We start from the raw sequence: 15,288 nt of genomic DNA, 5'->3' as shown, positions 1-15,288 counted from the left end.
GATTATCATTTATGGCTCCCTTTACTGGGATGTAGTAGATTCACGGAACGCATAACAACTAATGGATTGAGGATTTTTTTTTTTGCTCGCGGCCCAAATGCTTGTAAAACTATTGGTGGCCAAAATGCCTAAAAACTATGTGTCGTAGAAATGATCATGGAGCACCAAGATATCTATACCTGCGAGTGATTCTTATCTTATGTTACACACTTGAGCCCAACTCTCCTCCAAGGTTTGTGGCCAGAGTACCAACGTAGAGTGCAAGTGGTAGAGTGGACTTGAACCCACCCCTCCTCCAAGGTCTGTGGTCACAGTACCAACATAACATGACGCCGGATTGACATGGGGCTTATGACTACGCCAAGGGTCATGTGGACTGACACTTTGTTGGCAAGGGAACTTACTATGTGTCAATGTCAATAGACTTGAATCTGGTATCCCTAGGACTTGATGTCTACGCTCAGATCCAGTGGACGTTCCACATCCACATGCACCGTCAATGGGTCTTCAATATCTCAAGTTGGTGTACGCATTCGTAAGCATGGAAGCCAATGGAGAGTAGCATGTGTTTTTTACATGACACTAGGGATTGAGGACCGAGAGACTACTCCTTGGAGATGGTGGATTCAACAACCAACACTTATTTCTTTGGATATATTGAATAGAGATATAATTTGGATATTTGTATTATGGAGACTCATTAGTCTCACCCATTAGGAATTTATTTTAGGAACAATCTACGGGCTTCTCCAAGCCAAGACCAATACAGTAAAATAAATACATTATCAAACAAGAGTGCCGATGTCGAGGTCGAGTTGAAGTCCGTGTCGAGGCACAAGATCTTTGATGCCGAGCTCACCATGAGGATGACCCACAAGAGTCTCTACACCGGGCTAGTACCAATATCCAATGTCGGAATCAATTCTAATACTCACAAATACCCACAAGTGTTTCTACACCAGGACAAAGAGAATTTCCAACAAGCACACTCCAAGATGGTAGCTATAGGTTTGGACAAGAATTCAGCTCAAGGCAGCGGCTCTTCTCTTGGGTCAGTGCAGAGACAGCAGGAGGTGGAGTAGTGGCGATTTTCATGATGGCGGCGCAACCGGTGCTAGAGGTTCTGCACAAGAGCAACAGGCGGTGCTGGCCATTAGCGTGGCTAGCGATGCTCGCTGGGCTGCACTACCGGTGGGCGGCGCACATCTGAGAGAAAGAGAGGCAATATTGGGTGATGATAGGCGGCGACAGCGAAAAACAAGCAAAACAGGCAGATTTGGGCGGCAAAAAACACCAACAATGGCGGGCTCTGGGCGGCGGCAGCAGGCGGCTCTAGGGCAGCGGCGCCACTAGTGGTTCATCCGGCAGAGGCGGCACTTGCAAACAAGGCAAAGGCTGAGGGTGGACAAGGAGATTTTGATGATGAGGATGATGATCAAACCTTCAAAAATGGCTCTCCCAAGATGGCTCTCCAAAATTTTGATGATTCTCCAAGAGGGTGCAAGCTTCTTTATATACTTGAAAAGGGGTGCTTGCTTTTGCCTTGCTTTGCTTTCGCTTTATCTACTTGCTTTTGCTTTTTTTCTCATTTAAATATTCATAATAGCCAAAATTCTTGATTTGTGCTTTTATAGCTTCAAGGCCTTGCTTTTTAGCCCTGGAGCTGCTTTTGGAAAAGTGGCTTTTAGCTTTTGATCCAATTTGATGTCCTCTTTCTTCCAAAGGTTCCCTCAGCCTTTGGTCAACATGGTTTGACTTTTTGCTTTTTCTTGCTTTTTGACCAATACTTGTGCTTTTTCTTGTGCCAACCAAAGGATCCATGTTCCATGAGACCATTAACCTGTCCAAGTGTTCGGGCATGAGTTCCATCATGTGAAAAGAGCTCGTAGGGCCAAATAATTACAAATTCGTTCAATTATATTACATTTATGAGATTGTCTCGTCTCACCCACTTAATGAAACGTGATTCTATCTTGGATGTATGGCTTAGAGTCTAACTTTCCTCTACAAAGGCATACTCTCCCTCTCTAGCTTTTCTATGATGGTATTTTTGCTATAACACGTGCACTTGCCACTGTACTTTCTGTACCAACCATTATGCTTACTATACCAAGTGTACTTGCCATTGTACTTGCTGTACCAACCATTATACTCACTATACCGACCATTGTTCTTGTTGTACCAACCCTTGCACTTGTAGTACAAACCTTTGTACCATACCGCCATTGTACCTATTATACAAATGACTGTACTTGTACCTAGGACCTAGGTGGCCATGTACCTACTATTATAGGTTCTGCACATGTTGTACCAGCTCTATAGTGCTGCCCCGACTTGTTTTGGTTGCCCACAGTGCTACTACTGCTTGACTTGTTCATAGTGCCGGAATGGTACTTAAAGCTATCACGACTATTCTACACCAATTTCATAGCTACCCAAGTTTGTGTTCCACTGGTGTGTTGGATTTATGGTATATGTGGAAGTATTAATTGATTCAGCTTAGTTCTCTTTTTTTTCTCAACAGGCCTTTGGCCCAAGATCCTCCCATAGTTACCAATTTTTCACCGCCCGTAGTCGCCCACCCGTCAGCACTTATTGATCCGCCATAGGTGATGCCACAAAGGAAGCACCAAGGGGATTCAGCTTAGTTTTCTATCACATATGGCATCTTGAAGACCCATGGAAGATCAATATCCTCACTATGTGTGCATGTATGTATATGTGTATTTATGTATGTATATATATATATATGCATACATACATTTCATATATGTATAAATACATGCACATACATCTAGCATATATACACATACATAAATACACGTATACATACATGCATACACATATACATACATGCATACATATATGCATACAAAACACACACACACACACACACACACACACACACGTATATGTGTGTACATATATATCCATAATCTGTGTGTGCATATGTTCATATATGTCTAGTATGTGTGTGCGCACATGCGTGGGCATCTTCTGAAAAGCTGTGCAGTCGGGGGTGTGAGAATTGAAAGTAGGGTGTATGATCGGAAGAAAATAATCAATTCATCCAGGTGTCACCCTGAACAAGGGATAGAAATTCCTCGGCATTGAGAAAGAATGGGGCCTATTCAGGACCTTAGAAAGAATTTTATGGCAGCACAAGAAACAAAAGACACACAACACTAGCTAAGTTTTTCATGTTCGGCACAAGAGGAAAAACATCGAGTTCATGCCCCAAGTAGAAAGATGTGACCTCGCACAGATTTTTGTGGTATAATTTGTATAGCACAATCTAGCTACTTGGTATTTTATGGGGAGGAAGTAAACTCTCAAACCAACTAGTATACAGAGAGGAAATATAATTGACAAACAAATCAAGAACCCTTCAAAAGGATCATTTCAATAAAAAGCCTACTAAAATCCCAGCTACTCAGCTTCACATGTCACTCACTAGGCACAAGCCTTGTGTACATTACACAGATTTACAGAGTACAAGAAAACGATTCACTCACATCAAAAACAGTGATTTCAACAGGTATGACATAGCCCGCCTTATCAGCAGTCTTTGCATTGTACTCCTTGCAGAAGGCCATGATATTGACACCCTTAGAACCAAGGGCAGGACCAACAGGTGGAGCAGGAGTTGCTTTGCCTGCTTCAAGTGCCAACTTCACCACTGCAACCACTGCATATCAAACATAAAAAATGTTGAAAAGTCTTCAAAGAAGACAGTAAAACTATCTTGAGCTCTGTTCACCTCCACTTTCAAAGGTCTGATTCATATGAATTTCCAGCATGCTCAACCTAAAAAAGTATCAGGTGTGCAGAATAACTTAAATACGTACATGGGCATTGCATGAGCTCAACCCATAAACCTACACCATCACTTCATGTAAGCTGACACTGTTAATGCAAATCAAACTAACCATTAACAACACTCTTGGCTTGAAGACACAATTGCGACAATAACATCAGGTCCAATTTTGACTTGAAACATTGGACTAAAGATTCAGAGCTGGAATTGAGCTGGAGACCTCTCGCTCTCCAGTTCAAACAACTACCAATTTGCCTAACGACGCGGACTTAACTTTCTTATTTGATCAATTATATGACAATAAAACTTCTATGGTGGTGACCTAAAGCAAAAATAGACCATTGTAAATAAGCCCGCAATTTCAAGATGTGTTAGCTGTGTGTCTCTTGCCAAGGCCGGTTCAAGGATTGTGAAGTCACTCCAGAGAATCTATATGAAGCAGGGCAATGATTGTTCCGCATACCCACTCACGTCAAGTGTGAGAAGCACTACTGGATTGACACCACCTTCAAGTTACACAGTGAGGACCCCCCAAACTAAAGAGCCATTCTCCTATACCTTTACCTCATTCTTGAGCTCGTCAAGCCCTCCAAATCCAAATAAGGTAATAGAAGTAATGCTGATAGATAATAGAAGAAGCAGTATGGAGATTTTTCTTAGAAAGCTTGTTATGAAGATTCCTAAATATCTTTTTTGTTTTCAGAAGGTAGATGAGGCTATTTGGTTAGATTGACTCAAACAAATGTCTGTGAGCACCAGCCCCGAGTATCTTTGAGAGGCTGTGTGTGTGGTTAACATGCAAGGGGACTAAAACTAGAACCATAAAGGCAAAGACAGTTCTAATGGGGGAATACCACATCCTAAATATCCGAGGACAGGGACGTCAGTTCTGATGGGGGAAGTGCCACATCTTTACCTACCCAAGGAACAGAGCAGGGCAAAAGGTTAGCTAAGCAATGTGATACTGCAAATAAACGCCATATGCATTCAATGGGGTATTATGAAATGCGCACACCTTCAAGAGGGCTCCACTTGTGCAGTTGAATATGAGCATGCCAGCCTGCGTTAATGCTTTCCAAGCGAAGAGACATGCCCATAAAAGGTGCTAAGTCCACGTTCAGAGAAGAGAAGCATCGCAAGTTCAAGAACGAGTATGGCTGCTTATTTATTGAAACCTTCCAACTGACTTACAGAACCACATTACAGACGCAAGAGCTCCCTCTAAAGGTGAGAGCTGTCCGCATCTGTGGAGCTCAAGCAGCACATTGAGTGGATGGCGGGGCCGTCAGCCCTTCATTATAGCACCACGAGTCAGTTCTCACGTATCTAGATGTGAGATGAGGCCTTCGTCTCGTCACTCCTTCGTCTCTTTGAGAAAATTTTCTACGAAATCTGCTAGCAAAACTTGCGTACGGGCATAAAGCCTATTCGCAAGTGTCCATCTGGAGGTGCTGCTGTTTTCCAGCCTTATAATCTACCTGTATGTCCACATTCAACCTCATGATGTCTACAATCCCCGTCTTAAAACTATGAACAAACCTTATAGACAGACATACTGCGTTAGAAGTGCAAAATAGGCTTAGTTAGTGAAGAAAGACGCACGAGTTCCAACCTTTCTTGGCTTTTCCGGCAGGCTTGGGAGGAGCCATCGCTACGACCTTCCAGGAGGGCGGAGGCTGCTGTTTGTTGGGGCGGGGGAATACCAGCTGATTATGATGGAGGAGCAGCGTGGAGGGCGACAAGGCGAGTCGAGAGGAGACGTCTGTGCTTGATGTGGGCAACCAGGTGGAGAACAGGGAGGCCGCCATGCTAGAGCTGCTCTAACACCACACCAGTGATCTTTCCACACAGTGATCTTTCCACTCGTCGCCGTTTAGGGATAATGAGTATCGCTTCCTCATTACTTTTTTTCTTTTTTTTTGATAATGAGTAAAGAGGTGAAAGCCAAGGCTCATTTTCCCATTCAAAATTATTGACCAACTAGGCTTCCCTATGAGGTGGACGCGGTTGCATGCATGAATGGATAAGGCCGCAGCTTTGCCTCGTTGCATGGCAAAATAATGTCCTTTTCTTTGGAATCACAACATTAGACACACAATGGATCTTACGTTGGATACAGACCGCCTAAGGGTGTCACAATACTGCCCAACGTGTGAGCAGCCAAAAAGTGCCTTGTGCACTCTTGAATGGGCGTACCCCATTACACACCAACTGCCCATGCTTGCGTTTATTAAAAAAGTGATCGCTCATGCATGGGCGCCTGTCCCCTTTACACAACGTGCATCTCCACCAACATGTTAACCTGCATATACATGCAACATGTAAAGAGCCTGAGTCAGTGCATGCCTAGTCCCAATCTGGTGCTCAGCACATACGATAAGAGTCCTTGCATGATAAATGATTGTAAATACAAGTGCAAGTGCTCCTACTTTCTTACTATACTATGGAAGAATGAATTGGTAATCAATGATCACTTACCCACATACTTACATGCTTCACCCCGTAACTTACAAGATGCTCCCAAACTTCATCAATACCCTGCAAAAGCAATTTCCATCTATACAAATAAAGAGTTGGGGACTTGAACCCCATCACCACAGTTATTGTGGCTACACCCTGCTCTCTTCGAGAGGAGGGGAGGGGATGAACTAGATTTATCTTACCCCCTCCCCTCCTCCCATCTACAAAAAAGAATGAGAATCACTAGGCATATGAGATTTAAAAACCAAATAAACATCCTAATAAAATAATCCGCCTAGTGTTTGGGAGATATTTTATAAAGCCTACAAAATATGATGTCTTAGAGATAAACAAAATACCAACATTGTGTCCAAAGTCATAACATCCAAGCACTATTTCATCTCCTATTCACTATTGTCACTCTCATCAGCCGAGTCATGATCACCAAATACAATTCTTACATTTGTCCTCTCTCTCTCTTTAAACATAACTCTAGCAAGATTGTCTCTCCTTTCTGCGCCCCCAACCTGGGATGAATCAGGTGGTGATTGTGCCCTCTGCACAACCGCTGAGGTCTCGGTCTCCACTAAAGCTGTAACCTCAACAAGACCCACTTGCAGCCCATTCTGAATAATTGGATCCAAAGCCAATGCATCATTGTTTGCTCTCTCCACCTCCGCTTGTGTCTCTCGAACCCAACCCTCATCAAATGAATCTCCATGCATAATGCACATGTTATGAAGGACCGAACAAGTGCTAACCATCTTCGGCACATTTTGCAATAACATGTCACATCTCTTCAATAAAATACGAAAGCGGGCTTTCAGCATTCCAAAAGCCCGCTCCACAGGCATTCGTGAACTAGATTGATGTAGTTCCAAAAAGTACCGCTCAGGGGATAATCCATCTTTACTTCCTTTAAATGGAGGAAGTATCCAAAACCTTGTAGGGTAAGCACAATCACCAAGTAAACAATAATTGCCAAGCTATTTGATTCACACCTTTGTCCTAGATCACTTCTTTGGAATACATTCCTTTAAATGGAGGAAGTATCCAAAACCTTGTAGGGTAAGCACAATCACCAAGTAAACAATAATTGCCAAGATGTTTGATTCACACCTTTGTCCTAGATCACTTCTTTGGAATACATTCCAATCATGCATAGAACCTACCCAAACCAATGTCATAATCCCAAACCAAGCAGTTAGAAGCAACGATCATCTGCAAAATTATAAAATGAAACCCCTTTCAATTAAAGTATTCATCATGGTGCACATGAGGGGCAATAATTGGAACATGGCTACCATCCACTGCACCAATGACAAACGAAATGCCATGTATTGCTTGAAATCCTTTAGCCATGATACGCATCCTATAAGAAGAAGGCCATTTAATGTACAGGTCATGAAGACCTGATGTGGAGATTGCATCATAGAACTCCATAATGATCTTTTGGCATGAAGACATGGAAACCCCATACAAATCTACTACTACTTGTAAGTTTGATCCGACAGCTAGACGATGCAAAGCCACACATACACACTTCTCCACACTAATTGCCTTTCGATAGTTAGTGTTATACCATTGCAAGCGAGGAGCAAGCCGTGCAGTCAAGAAGTGAAATGTTTCCTTACTTAGGCGGAGCTCACTCTTGAACATTCTGTCTGAGTAGCTTCCAAGCAAACCACGCTCCATAAAAGTTTGGGGTCTAGGATAAGCCCAACATGACTGTCGCTCATGTCTTCTTCTAGCTATCCGAGCCTGCCGTGCGTAGGCCAAACTCGAGCCATGCACTGACTCAGTATATGGATACATGTTGCATGCATAAATCGTCCTCATCATAATATGAATACATCATCTCAATCATTGCAATCCAAGAAATGATGATTGCAACAATGAGACAAAGTACGAGAATTAACTCATCTTCCATCCCCTGCAATACATGGAAGAATGGCTAAATTCCTATGATTACATAACATTAGTGTATTTACATGTTAAAACTTGAAATTAGCTGAAAAATTGAAGTGTTTCATTACATGATGATTGATTTCAATTACAGTAAACTTGTTAAAACACCATAATTTGTAGAGATAACAAAGTGAAATCACTCCTTTTTAAAACTTTTCACTACATCCAAAAGGCCAATCACACAACTGAAGTAAGCTGGCTAAGCATTTGCAACTTTTGGGCTTCTGCTGCCTTGTGATCCGCAAGAGAGTCCTTGTGCTGATCTACCACCATGACTTTGGCCATGTCGACAAGGGAATCCTCAATCTTACAATCTTTTTGTGGCGTAGATTGGGGACATTGCTCTTTGGCGCTTCTGTTTTGATGAGGATTGTGTGCCCTCTCCTTCATCTACTTCCCCAAATTCGGTGTTACCACCCACAGCTAAAGCATGGGTGTAGCTATCCACGTTTGCCCGATTGTGCATGTACTCATCAATGATATCAAACCATTGACATGTCACCTTACGATCATTTCCATCGATCGAATTATGGGCCTTGTCCTTCTTGTAGTCTACATACACACGACCCCATTTCTTTCTGCAACTTTCAGAGTCTGTCACACTCTGGGAATAGCCCTACAAGTTGAGTGGCAACTTTAGACCATAGATCAACCCCTTGCTTTGGAGTTTTTCCAAACTCATCGTGCATTGAGCCCCAAATGTGAATGAGTTGAACAACCCATGCATCCTTCCAAACCTCCCTCTTCCATGTTTGTTCATCTACATTGATCTTTGGTGTTGAGGCCTTTCTACCTCTCTTGGTGTTGAGGCCTTTCTACCTCTCTTGGTCATGGGGGCTTTGTTGGAAACTTCAACCTCCTGCACCTCTACATCATCTGATTGTTGGACTCTACGTTTCACTGGAAGCTTTTTTACCTTTTCTGGGGGTAGAAACCCCATCCACATCACTTCTCCCTTCTGGAGGCAAAGATGAGATCTTCATCTCTGCTTATGAGGGTTGCGGACTTTGATGCACAAACTAGTAGCCGGTTGGGTTGGGCCATTGGTATGGCGTAAACACAAACGGTGAACCACCGAAAGCGGACAAATGAAAAGTCCCTGGAACAAGTGGGGGACATGCAAATGCTGAGGATGAGGATGCGGGCAGTGTCAAACTATTGGTTGGAGTGACTGGCACATGCAGGTATGGAAAGTAGGATGCCTGAGAATATTGGGAGTATAAGGGCGTGTACTCGCTATCTTGCGAGTTCTGGGAATCCATTGGGCGATTATTGGAATGTCAAAATAAAGGGGTCAATTAGATACTAATTAAAGCACTCAATGATGATTAACAATAATCAAAGAAGATGCAAATTAGAACACTGCCTCACACCCACCTAAATGCGTGGCACTGGGCCAATCAAATACCCCGCCATGAAACCCTGCCTTATACAGATAATATAGAACAAAGAGATAATACAGAACAAAGATGATACAGAACATGCAGGACAAAGAGATACGGAATACTTCTTTTGCCAATCTACACCAAGGGAGGAATACAGAACATGCAAAAAATACAGAAGATATGGGGTTATCCTTTTGGAAAGGCCAAAGGCCACAGGAGATGTACTTTGTTGTATCATATGAATATACTAAATACAAAGCCATCTCTCGCTCTCTAGTCTATATCTATGTTGATTATTCTTGCATCGAGAGTTCCTATGAAGTGCTTAGGGATGAGAGAAGACTATCCAAACTTCCACATGTCTCATTCGTATCAGAGCATCAAGCTCAACTATGCTAAGTGCAAAAAATACAGCATGTTGCAGAAAATACAGAAGATACGGAGAGAGAGGAATACATAACATGCAAAAAATACAGCATGCAAAAAATATAGAAGAAACGACAGCATGTAGAGAATACAGCATGTAGAAAATACAGAAGATACAGAGGAGGAGCAAGAAAAAAAAACGCAAGGCTTACCTGGATGGAGGTCGCTCTGCAAATCGAGGCAGTGTGCTAGAAATCAATCTGCAGAGCAGTCCCCAAGCAACACGGCCGATTTATAATTGTAGAATGGCAGGAAGGAATGCAGCATGGTCCACCAACTAGAGGGCGATTGGCTGAAGATAGGTGCGCCCAAGTTAGGGCAGCCAAGCTCGGCTACCCACGCAAAGGCAAAACAGGGGCAGGAGGTGGAGGCCACGGTGGCAGACGAATTAGGTGGGCAAAGGCCCTTAATAAGCACTCGAGATACTTCAGCACTAAGTGACATGGTGCATTAAATGAAGCCAAGCCATGGGATCTACAGCGCAATGAGATCGGGGTGGCGGGGAAAATCTGGGCCATCTGATGGGTCGTCCGTGATTTTTTTAAGGGAAACCTCCAAAAAAATAACAATATATTAGTTTTCTAGCCCCATCCTTCAAGGTGGAATCTTGTAATGGTAGAGTATTGCCCCCTTCAAAGAAGCCACCCGGGTTAAACGCTTCACACTCGCAAACTTGTTTTGAAACATTTTGGACTTATAAAATTTTCCATGTCCCCCATTTTTTTGCAATACGGGGGTGTAAACCCAACCACGCCGAAAAAAATTACCGGCAATAGTCGGAATCCTGATGACAGCCGGGTTTACCATGCCATGCCTACATTTATCATGCCATGCCTAAGTTTAATATGTGTGCCCAAGTTTGCATTTTCCCCGATTTTAATATGTGCACCCAAGTTTGTATTTTCCCCGAGTTTACATTTTGCCTATGCAGCCATCCTACGGCCCCTGTGCACTCGATCTTCACGATGTCACTTCCCCACCCTAGATCCCATGGTCCCCCCTTCATTAATGGCACCGTGTCACTTAGTGCTGAGGCCTGAGATGTTTAATTTGATTAATTATTTAATCGCTACAAAAATTTTCCCCGATTTTAATATGTGCACCCAAGTTTGTATTTTCCCCGAGTTTACATTTTGCCTATGCAGCCATCCTACGGCCCCTGTGCACTCGATCTTCACGATGTCACTTCCCCACCCTAGATCCCATGGTCCCCCCTTCATTAATAGCACCGTGTCACTTAGTGCTGAGGCCTGAGATGTTTAATTTGATTAATTATTTAATCGCTACAAAAATTTTATTAAACTTTTCAAATGTTTTGACCTTTGAATTAATCTCTACTGTTTTAGAATATAAGGATTTGTCAACTTTTTCCCCGTATGTGTGGCAAGTGTGCATCACAGGTGTCTACTTTTTTTGCATGTGCTACGGCGTCCTCTACCATTCCTTTTGCACCATATGGCGGCCTTGCCGTCGATAGTCTCTGATTCCCATGGCAAGCTTCTAGGACATGGAATTTGTTAAGAATCCTAATATGGGATTGATCATGGTGATATACACAAGATTAAGCATAAAACTTAAGGTGGGTTATACCACACTAAAAACTCCATAACGAGAGAGAGAGAGAGAGAGAGAGAGAGAGAGAGAGAGAGAGAGAGAGAGAGATTGCACACTCAACACAAGTTCTCTATTTGTCATCACGGATCTAAGTTTCTAGGAAGATAGAATTTAAAGAAACAAGAATTAATTTAATTCAAATAATTCATCAACACCACATACTCAACATATTCAATAATTGTGAGGAAAACAAATAAAAAGACTTAGCTCACAAAGCACAACTGCAAGATTGGGTGCAATCATTCCCCCTCATGTGTGTATGGCCTTTTTCCCCCACACATGACTATTTACGAGATACTTTATTCCAAATTAGGCCATAGCCTCCAAAAATACAAAAAGGTGCTTTTCTTGCTGTTAACCACATATTGGTTAACACATTCCTATAACAACTATGTTCGCACACTTATGTAATGGGTGCCTGTGCTATATTGTAAATCCCGTCATTTGATGAGGGAAACGCCCTAAAGACACTCCCAAGTATTGAGCTTCAAAAGATAGACAAGAGGATCTTGGTCAGTTGGCCAAACCATAGAGAAAAGCCTTGTAACTATGTTTTAGGCGCTCTGGGTCACTTACTCCCAGACAGCCTAGTGGGAAAAGGCTTGGAACTATAAAAGCCAATTTCTCTTGTTTGTAACTCATTCTCCCATTTGTGCAATAGAAGTGGAGTATTCTCTCTCTCCGTCTCTCTTGCAACTCTAATCTAGCATGTGTGGTGTGCTTAGGGTTAGGGTTTGGGTGATTAGTGCTAATTATTTGTTCCCTCTTGCTTCTCCTCTCTCTCTCTCTCTCTCTCTCTCTCTCTCTCTCAATTAGGCTAACCAACGCGATTCTCTTCCACGAAGATCTCTTATGATCTTTGTGAGAGAGCTTGCATCACCCATTGGATTAGAGCAACCGCCTTGGTGTGACAACGAGTGCGGGAGGACAGTGTGGTGACAAGCGGCTACCGTGGAGCTCTTAAGCCATGGTAAAGCTCGGCAGATAAGCAACTTCCCACGACGCGTTAGGGTAGGGTTTCCTTAGTATCTTTGGCGTCACTGTCGGGGAGCGTCATCCGCTACTTGTCTACGCTATCTTTGATTCGAATCCGACGGAGCCCCCATAGCTCGGTGTCAGGTAGGCTCTTTGGCATACGATTTTTTGATTTTTTGTTGTATTTTGATGTTTTGTTTGGTTGTTTTTTATGTTTTTTTAAAGATTCATGTATAGTTTTGTGTTTAGAGTATGATTACTACTTGTTTGAATAAAAAAACATGTGATTTAGGTGATTAGAGAGCCTAATCAAGAGAGGTTTGCTTAAACCTAGACGCTTTTTGTTAATTTCTAGCGTAATCTTGTTTTTTTTTTTGCTTAATTCCTTTGCATAGGTAGGTGAGCATTACTAGATAGAATACTAATCAAACAAAAAAACCATAAACTATCTCTTAATTTTTACTAATTATCACATGAACCTATTGGTTAGTGTAATTAATGGACTTAAAGAGAGCAAAAAGCTAAAAAAAATGGGCCTAATTGCTTGCAATTGAACTAATTGGAGTGGCATTAGTGTTCTAACCACTTGCCTTGACTTAAATCTATACTTAGTTCACTCCAATCAGGCCATCAAGAATTAGCACTAATTTGGTCTCTTTTGTCTAATTTTCCCTCTTTTGAGTGGATTAATTAGTGACATAATTAGTGAAATTATTTTCAAGTAATCACATGTTTGGATTAGCATAAACATTGCTAATTTACCTATCAAATCCCATGCTTAAACTCCTCACTAATTATGAGTAATTTTTGAGCAAAGAGGAGGGTTAAGGAGTGATTAACAGTGGGATTAAGAGAATCAATCTTTAAGCTAGAGTGCCTCTAAATTAGTCAAAATTTACTAATTTAGAGGTAGCGTCTAACTTTAGCCCTTTCCTACCTACCTAGCATTAATGAGGGGGTCTTAGTTGTCTCCCACTCACTTCCCTCCAATTGGAAATTCAAATTCAAAATCCAAATTCCAAATTCCAACTTGCCACACGGTTGTTCCACACTTGCCATGGCCGTTCCATCCTAAAGCCACGGACGTTCACTTATAAGTGTACGATCGTACTTTTTTTTCAAAACTTTTTAATAAAAATAATATGTACAGCCGTTCCACACTTGTTGCGGCCGTTCCAAACTAAAGCCACGGGTGTTCACTTGTAAGTGTACGGTCGTACCCAAAATAAAAATAAAAATCCGTACCCAAAATAAAAATAAAAATCCGTATGGCCGTTCCACACTTCCCGGCGGTTGTTTCAAACTAAAGCTACGTGTAAGCGTACGACCGTACCCAATAAAACAAAAAAAATTACGTACAACCATTTCACACTTGCCATAGCCGTTCCATACTAAAGTCACAGGTGTACACTTGTAATCGTACGGCCGTACTAAAAACTTTTTTTTCCAAAAAATTTAAAAAAAAATCCAAACGACCGTTCCATACTAAAGCTGTGGGTGTACGATTGTAAGCATACAGCCGTACCAAAAAAACTTTTTTCCAAAAAAAGAATTTAAAAAATCCATACGGCCGTTCCAACCTAAAGCTACGGGTGTACGCTTGTAAGCATACGGCCGTACTACACAAAAAAATCTTTTAAAAAATTTTAAAAATATGTACAACCGTTCCATTATTACCATGACCGTTTCATCCTAAAGCCATGGGCGTACGCTTGTAAGCGTACGATCGTACAAAAAAACTATTTTTAAAAAAATATCCGAATGACGGTTCCACACTTGCTACGATCGTTCTATCTTAAAGCCACGGGCGTACGCTTGTAAGTGTACGGTCGTTTAAATAAAACTCCTATTTTGGGCCTGCACGCACACCGTTAACCATTCGGTCATGGTTGCATGCCCCCAATGCCTCCATTTCATTCGTCGTTACCCTGCCCTCAATTGCACATTCACATGTGGTCGCCATGTCACACATGCTTGGCCGGGAGAGTGAAACGATCTTTGAAGAGCCCTCATCCAGTGGGGCTCCTCTATACATGCACCTCGGCATGAATAGATGCCCGAGCACAATCACATACCCTCTTCTCTATCCACCACGGATCTATTCCCACCCCCCACCCTTGCACCACCTACTCTTATGCCACAACTTGACATTCCAAGCTTCGCACAAGCTTTAGGAAGGGGAGTGCCACAACACTTGCACCCACAAACATTGTATATAAAACCTATGTGGGTGAAAAATTTCAAACTTCTGTCGAAATTCCACGGTGTTGGAGACCCTGTATACCACTTCTTTAACCAAATCTGTGGCATTTGCAATTTTTGATAATGCAACCAAAGTCCATCTCCTGGGACTCACCCTTGAAGGCAAGGCCGTGCAATGGTTCCAATCCTTGGACCCTCGGCACAAAAGCACTTTCAAAGTAGTGAGAGAGGCCTTCATTCTCGGATTTGCACCCTGCGGGCCCAAATGGAGCCCCGTCATCCAATTGGAACAAAAACCCGAGGAAACATTACGCGACTACATCGCTCACAGTACCTTGATTCACGTTGCAAAGAGAGGGAAAAATTAAGAGATAAGCAATTAATGGACCGTTTCCTCTTGGGCTTGCACAATCCAAGGCTTCACGACCACGTGTTGGTCAA

General features: G+C 42.4%; 1 protein-coding gene across 2 annotated transcripts in view; it reads right to left on the bottom strand.

Moving 5' to 3' along the window:
• PRPL11 (plastid ribosomal protein l11) overlaps positions 1-5,739 on the bottom strand; it is a 30,462-nt gene extending 24,723 nt beyond the window's left edge. The window contains exons 1-3 of one of the 2 annotated variants that reach the window (XM_086788226.1): positions 5,430-5,688; positions 4,833-5,295; positions 3,516-3,688 (exon numbers count right to left, since the gene is read on the bottom strand). In XM_086788226.1, coding sequence (XP_086644352.1) covers positions 3,516-3,688; positions 4,833-4,914 — 255 coding nt within the window. In that variant the 5' untranslated portion in view covers positions 4,915-5,295; positions 5,430-5,688. Of the gene's footprint in view, positions 1-3,515; positions 3,689-4,832; positions 5,296-5,429 lie in introns of both variants that reach the window. The other variant, XM_086788225.1, reaches the window with a different exon arrangement.
• Positions 5,740-15,288: the final 9,549 nt, after the last annotated feature.

The sequence above is a fragment of the Cibotium barometz genome, chromosome 52 (genome assembly GCF_041138505.1).
Source record: "Cibotium barometz isolate CiBa-2024 chromosome 52, ASM4113850v1, whole genome shotgun sequence".
Classification (NCBI taxonomy): domain Eukaryota; kingdom Viridiplantae; phylum Streptophyta; class Polypodiopsida; order Cyatheales; family Cibotiaceae; genus Cibotium; species Cibotium barometz.
The sequence above is the reverse complement of the archived record's forward strand: the minus strand, read 5'-3'. Positions and strand labels throughout refer to the sequence as shown.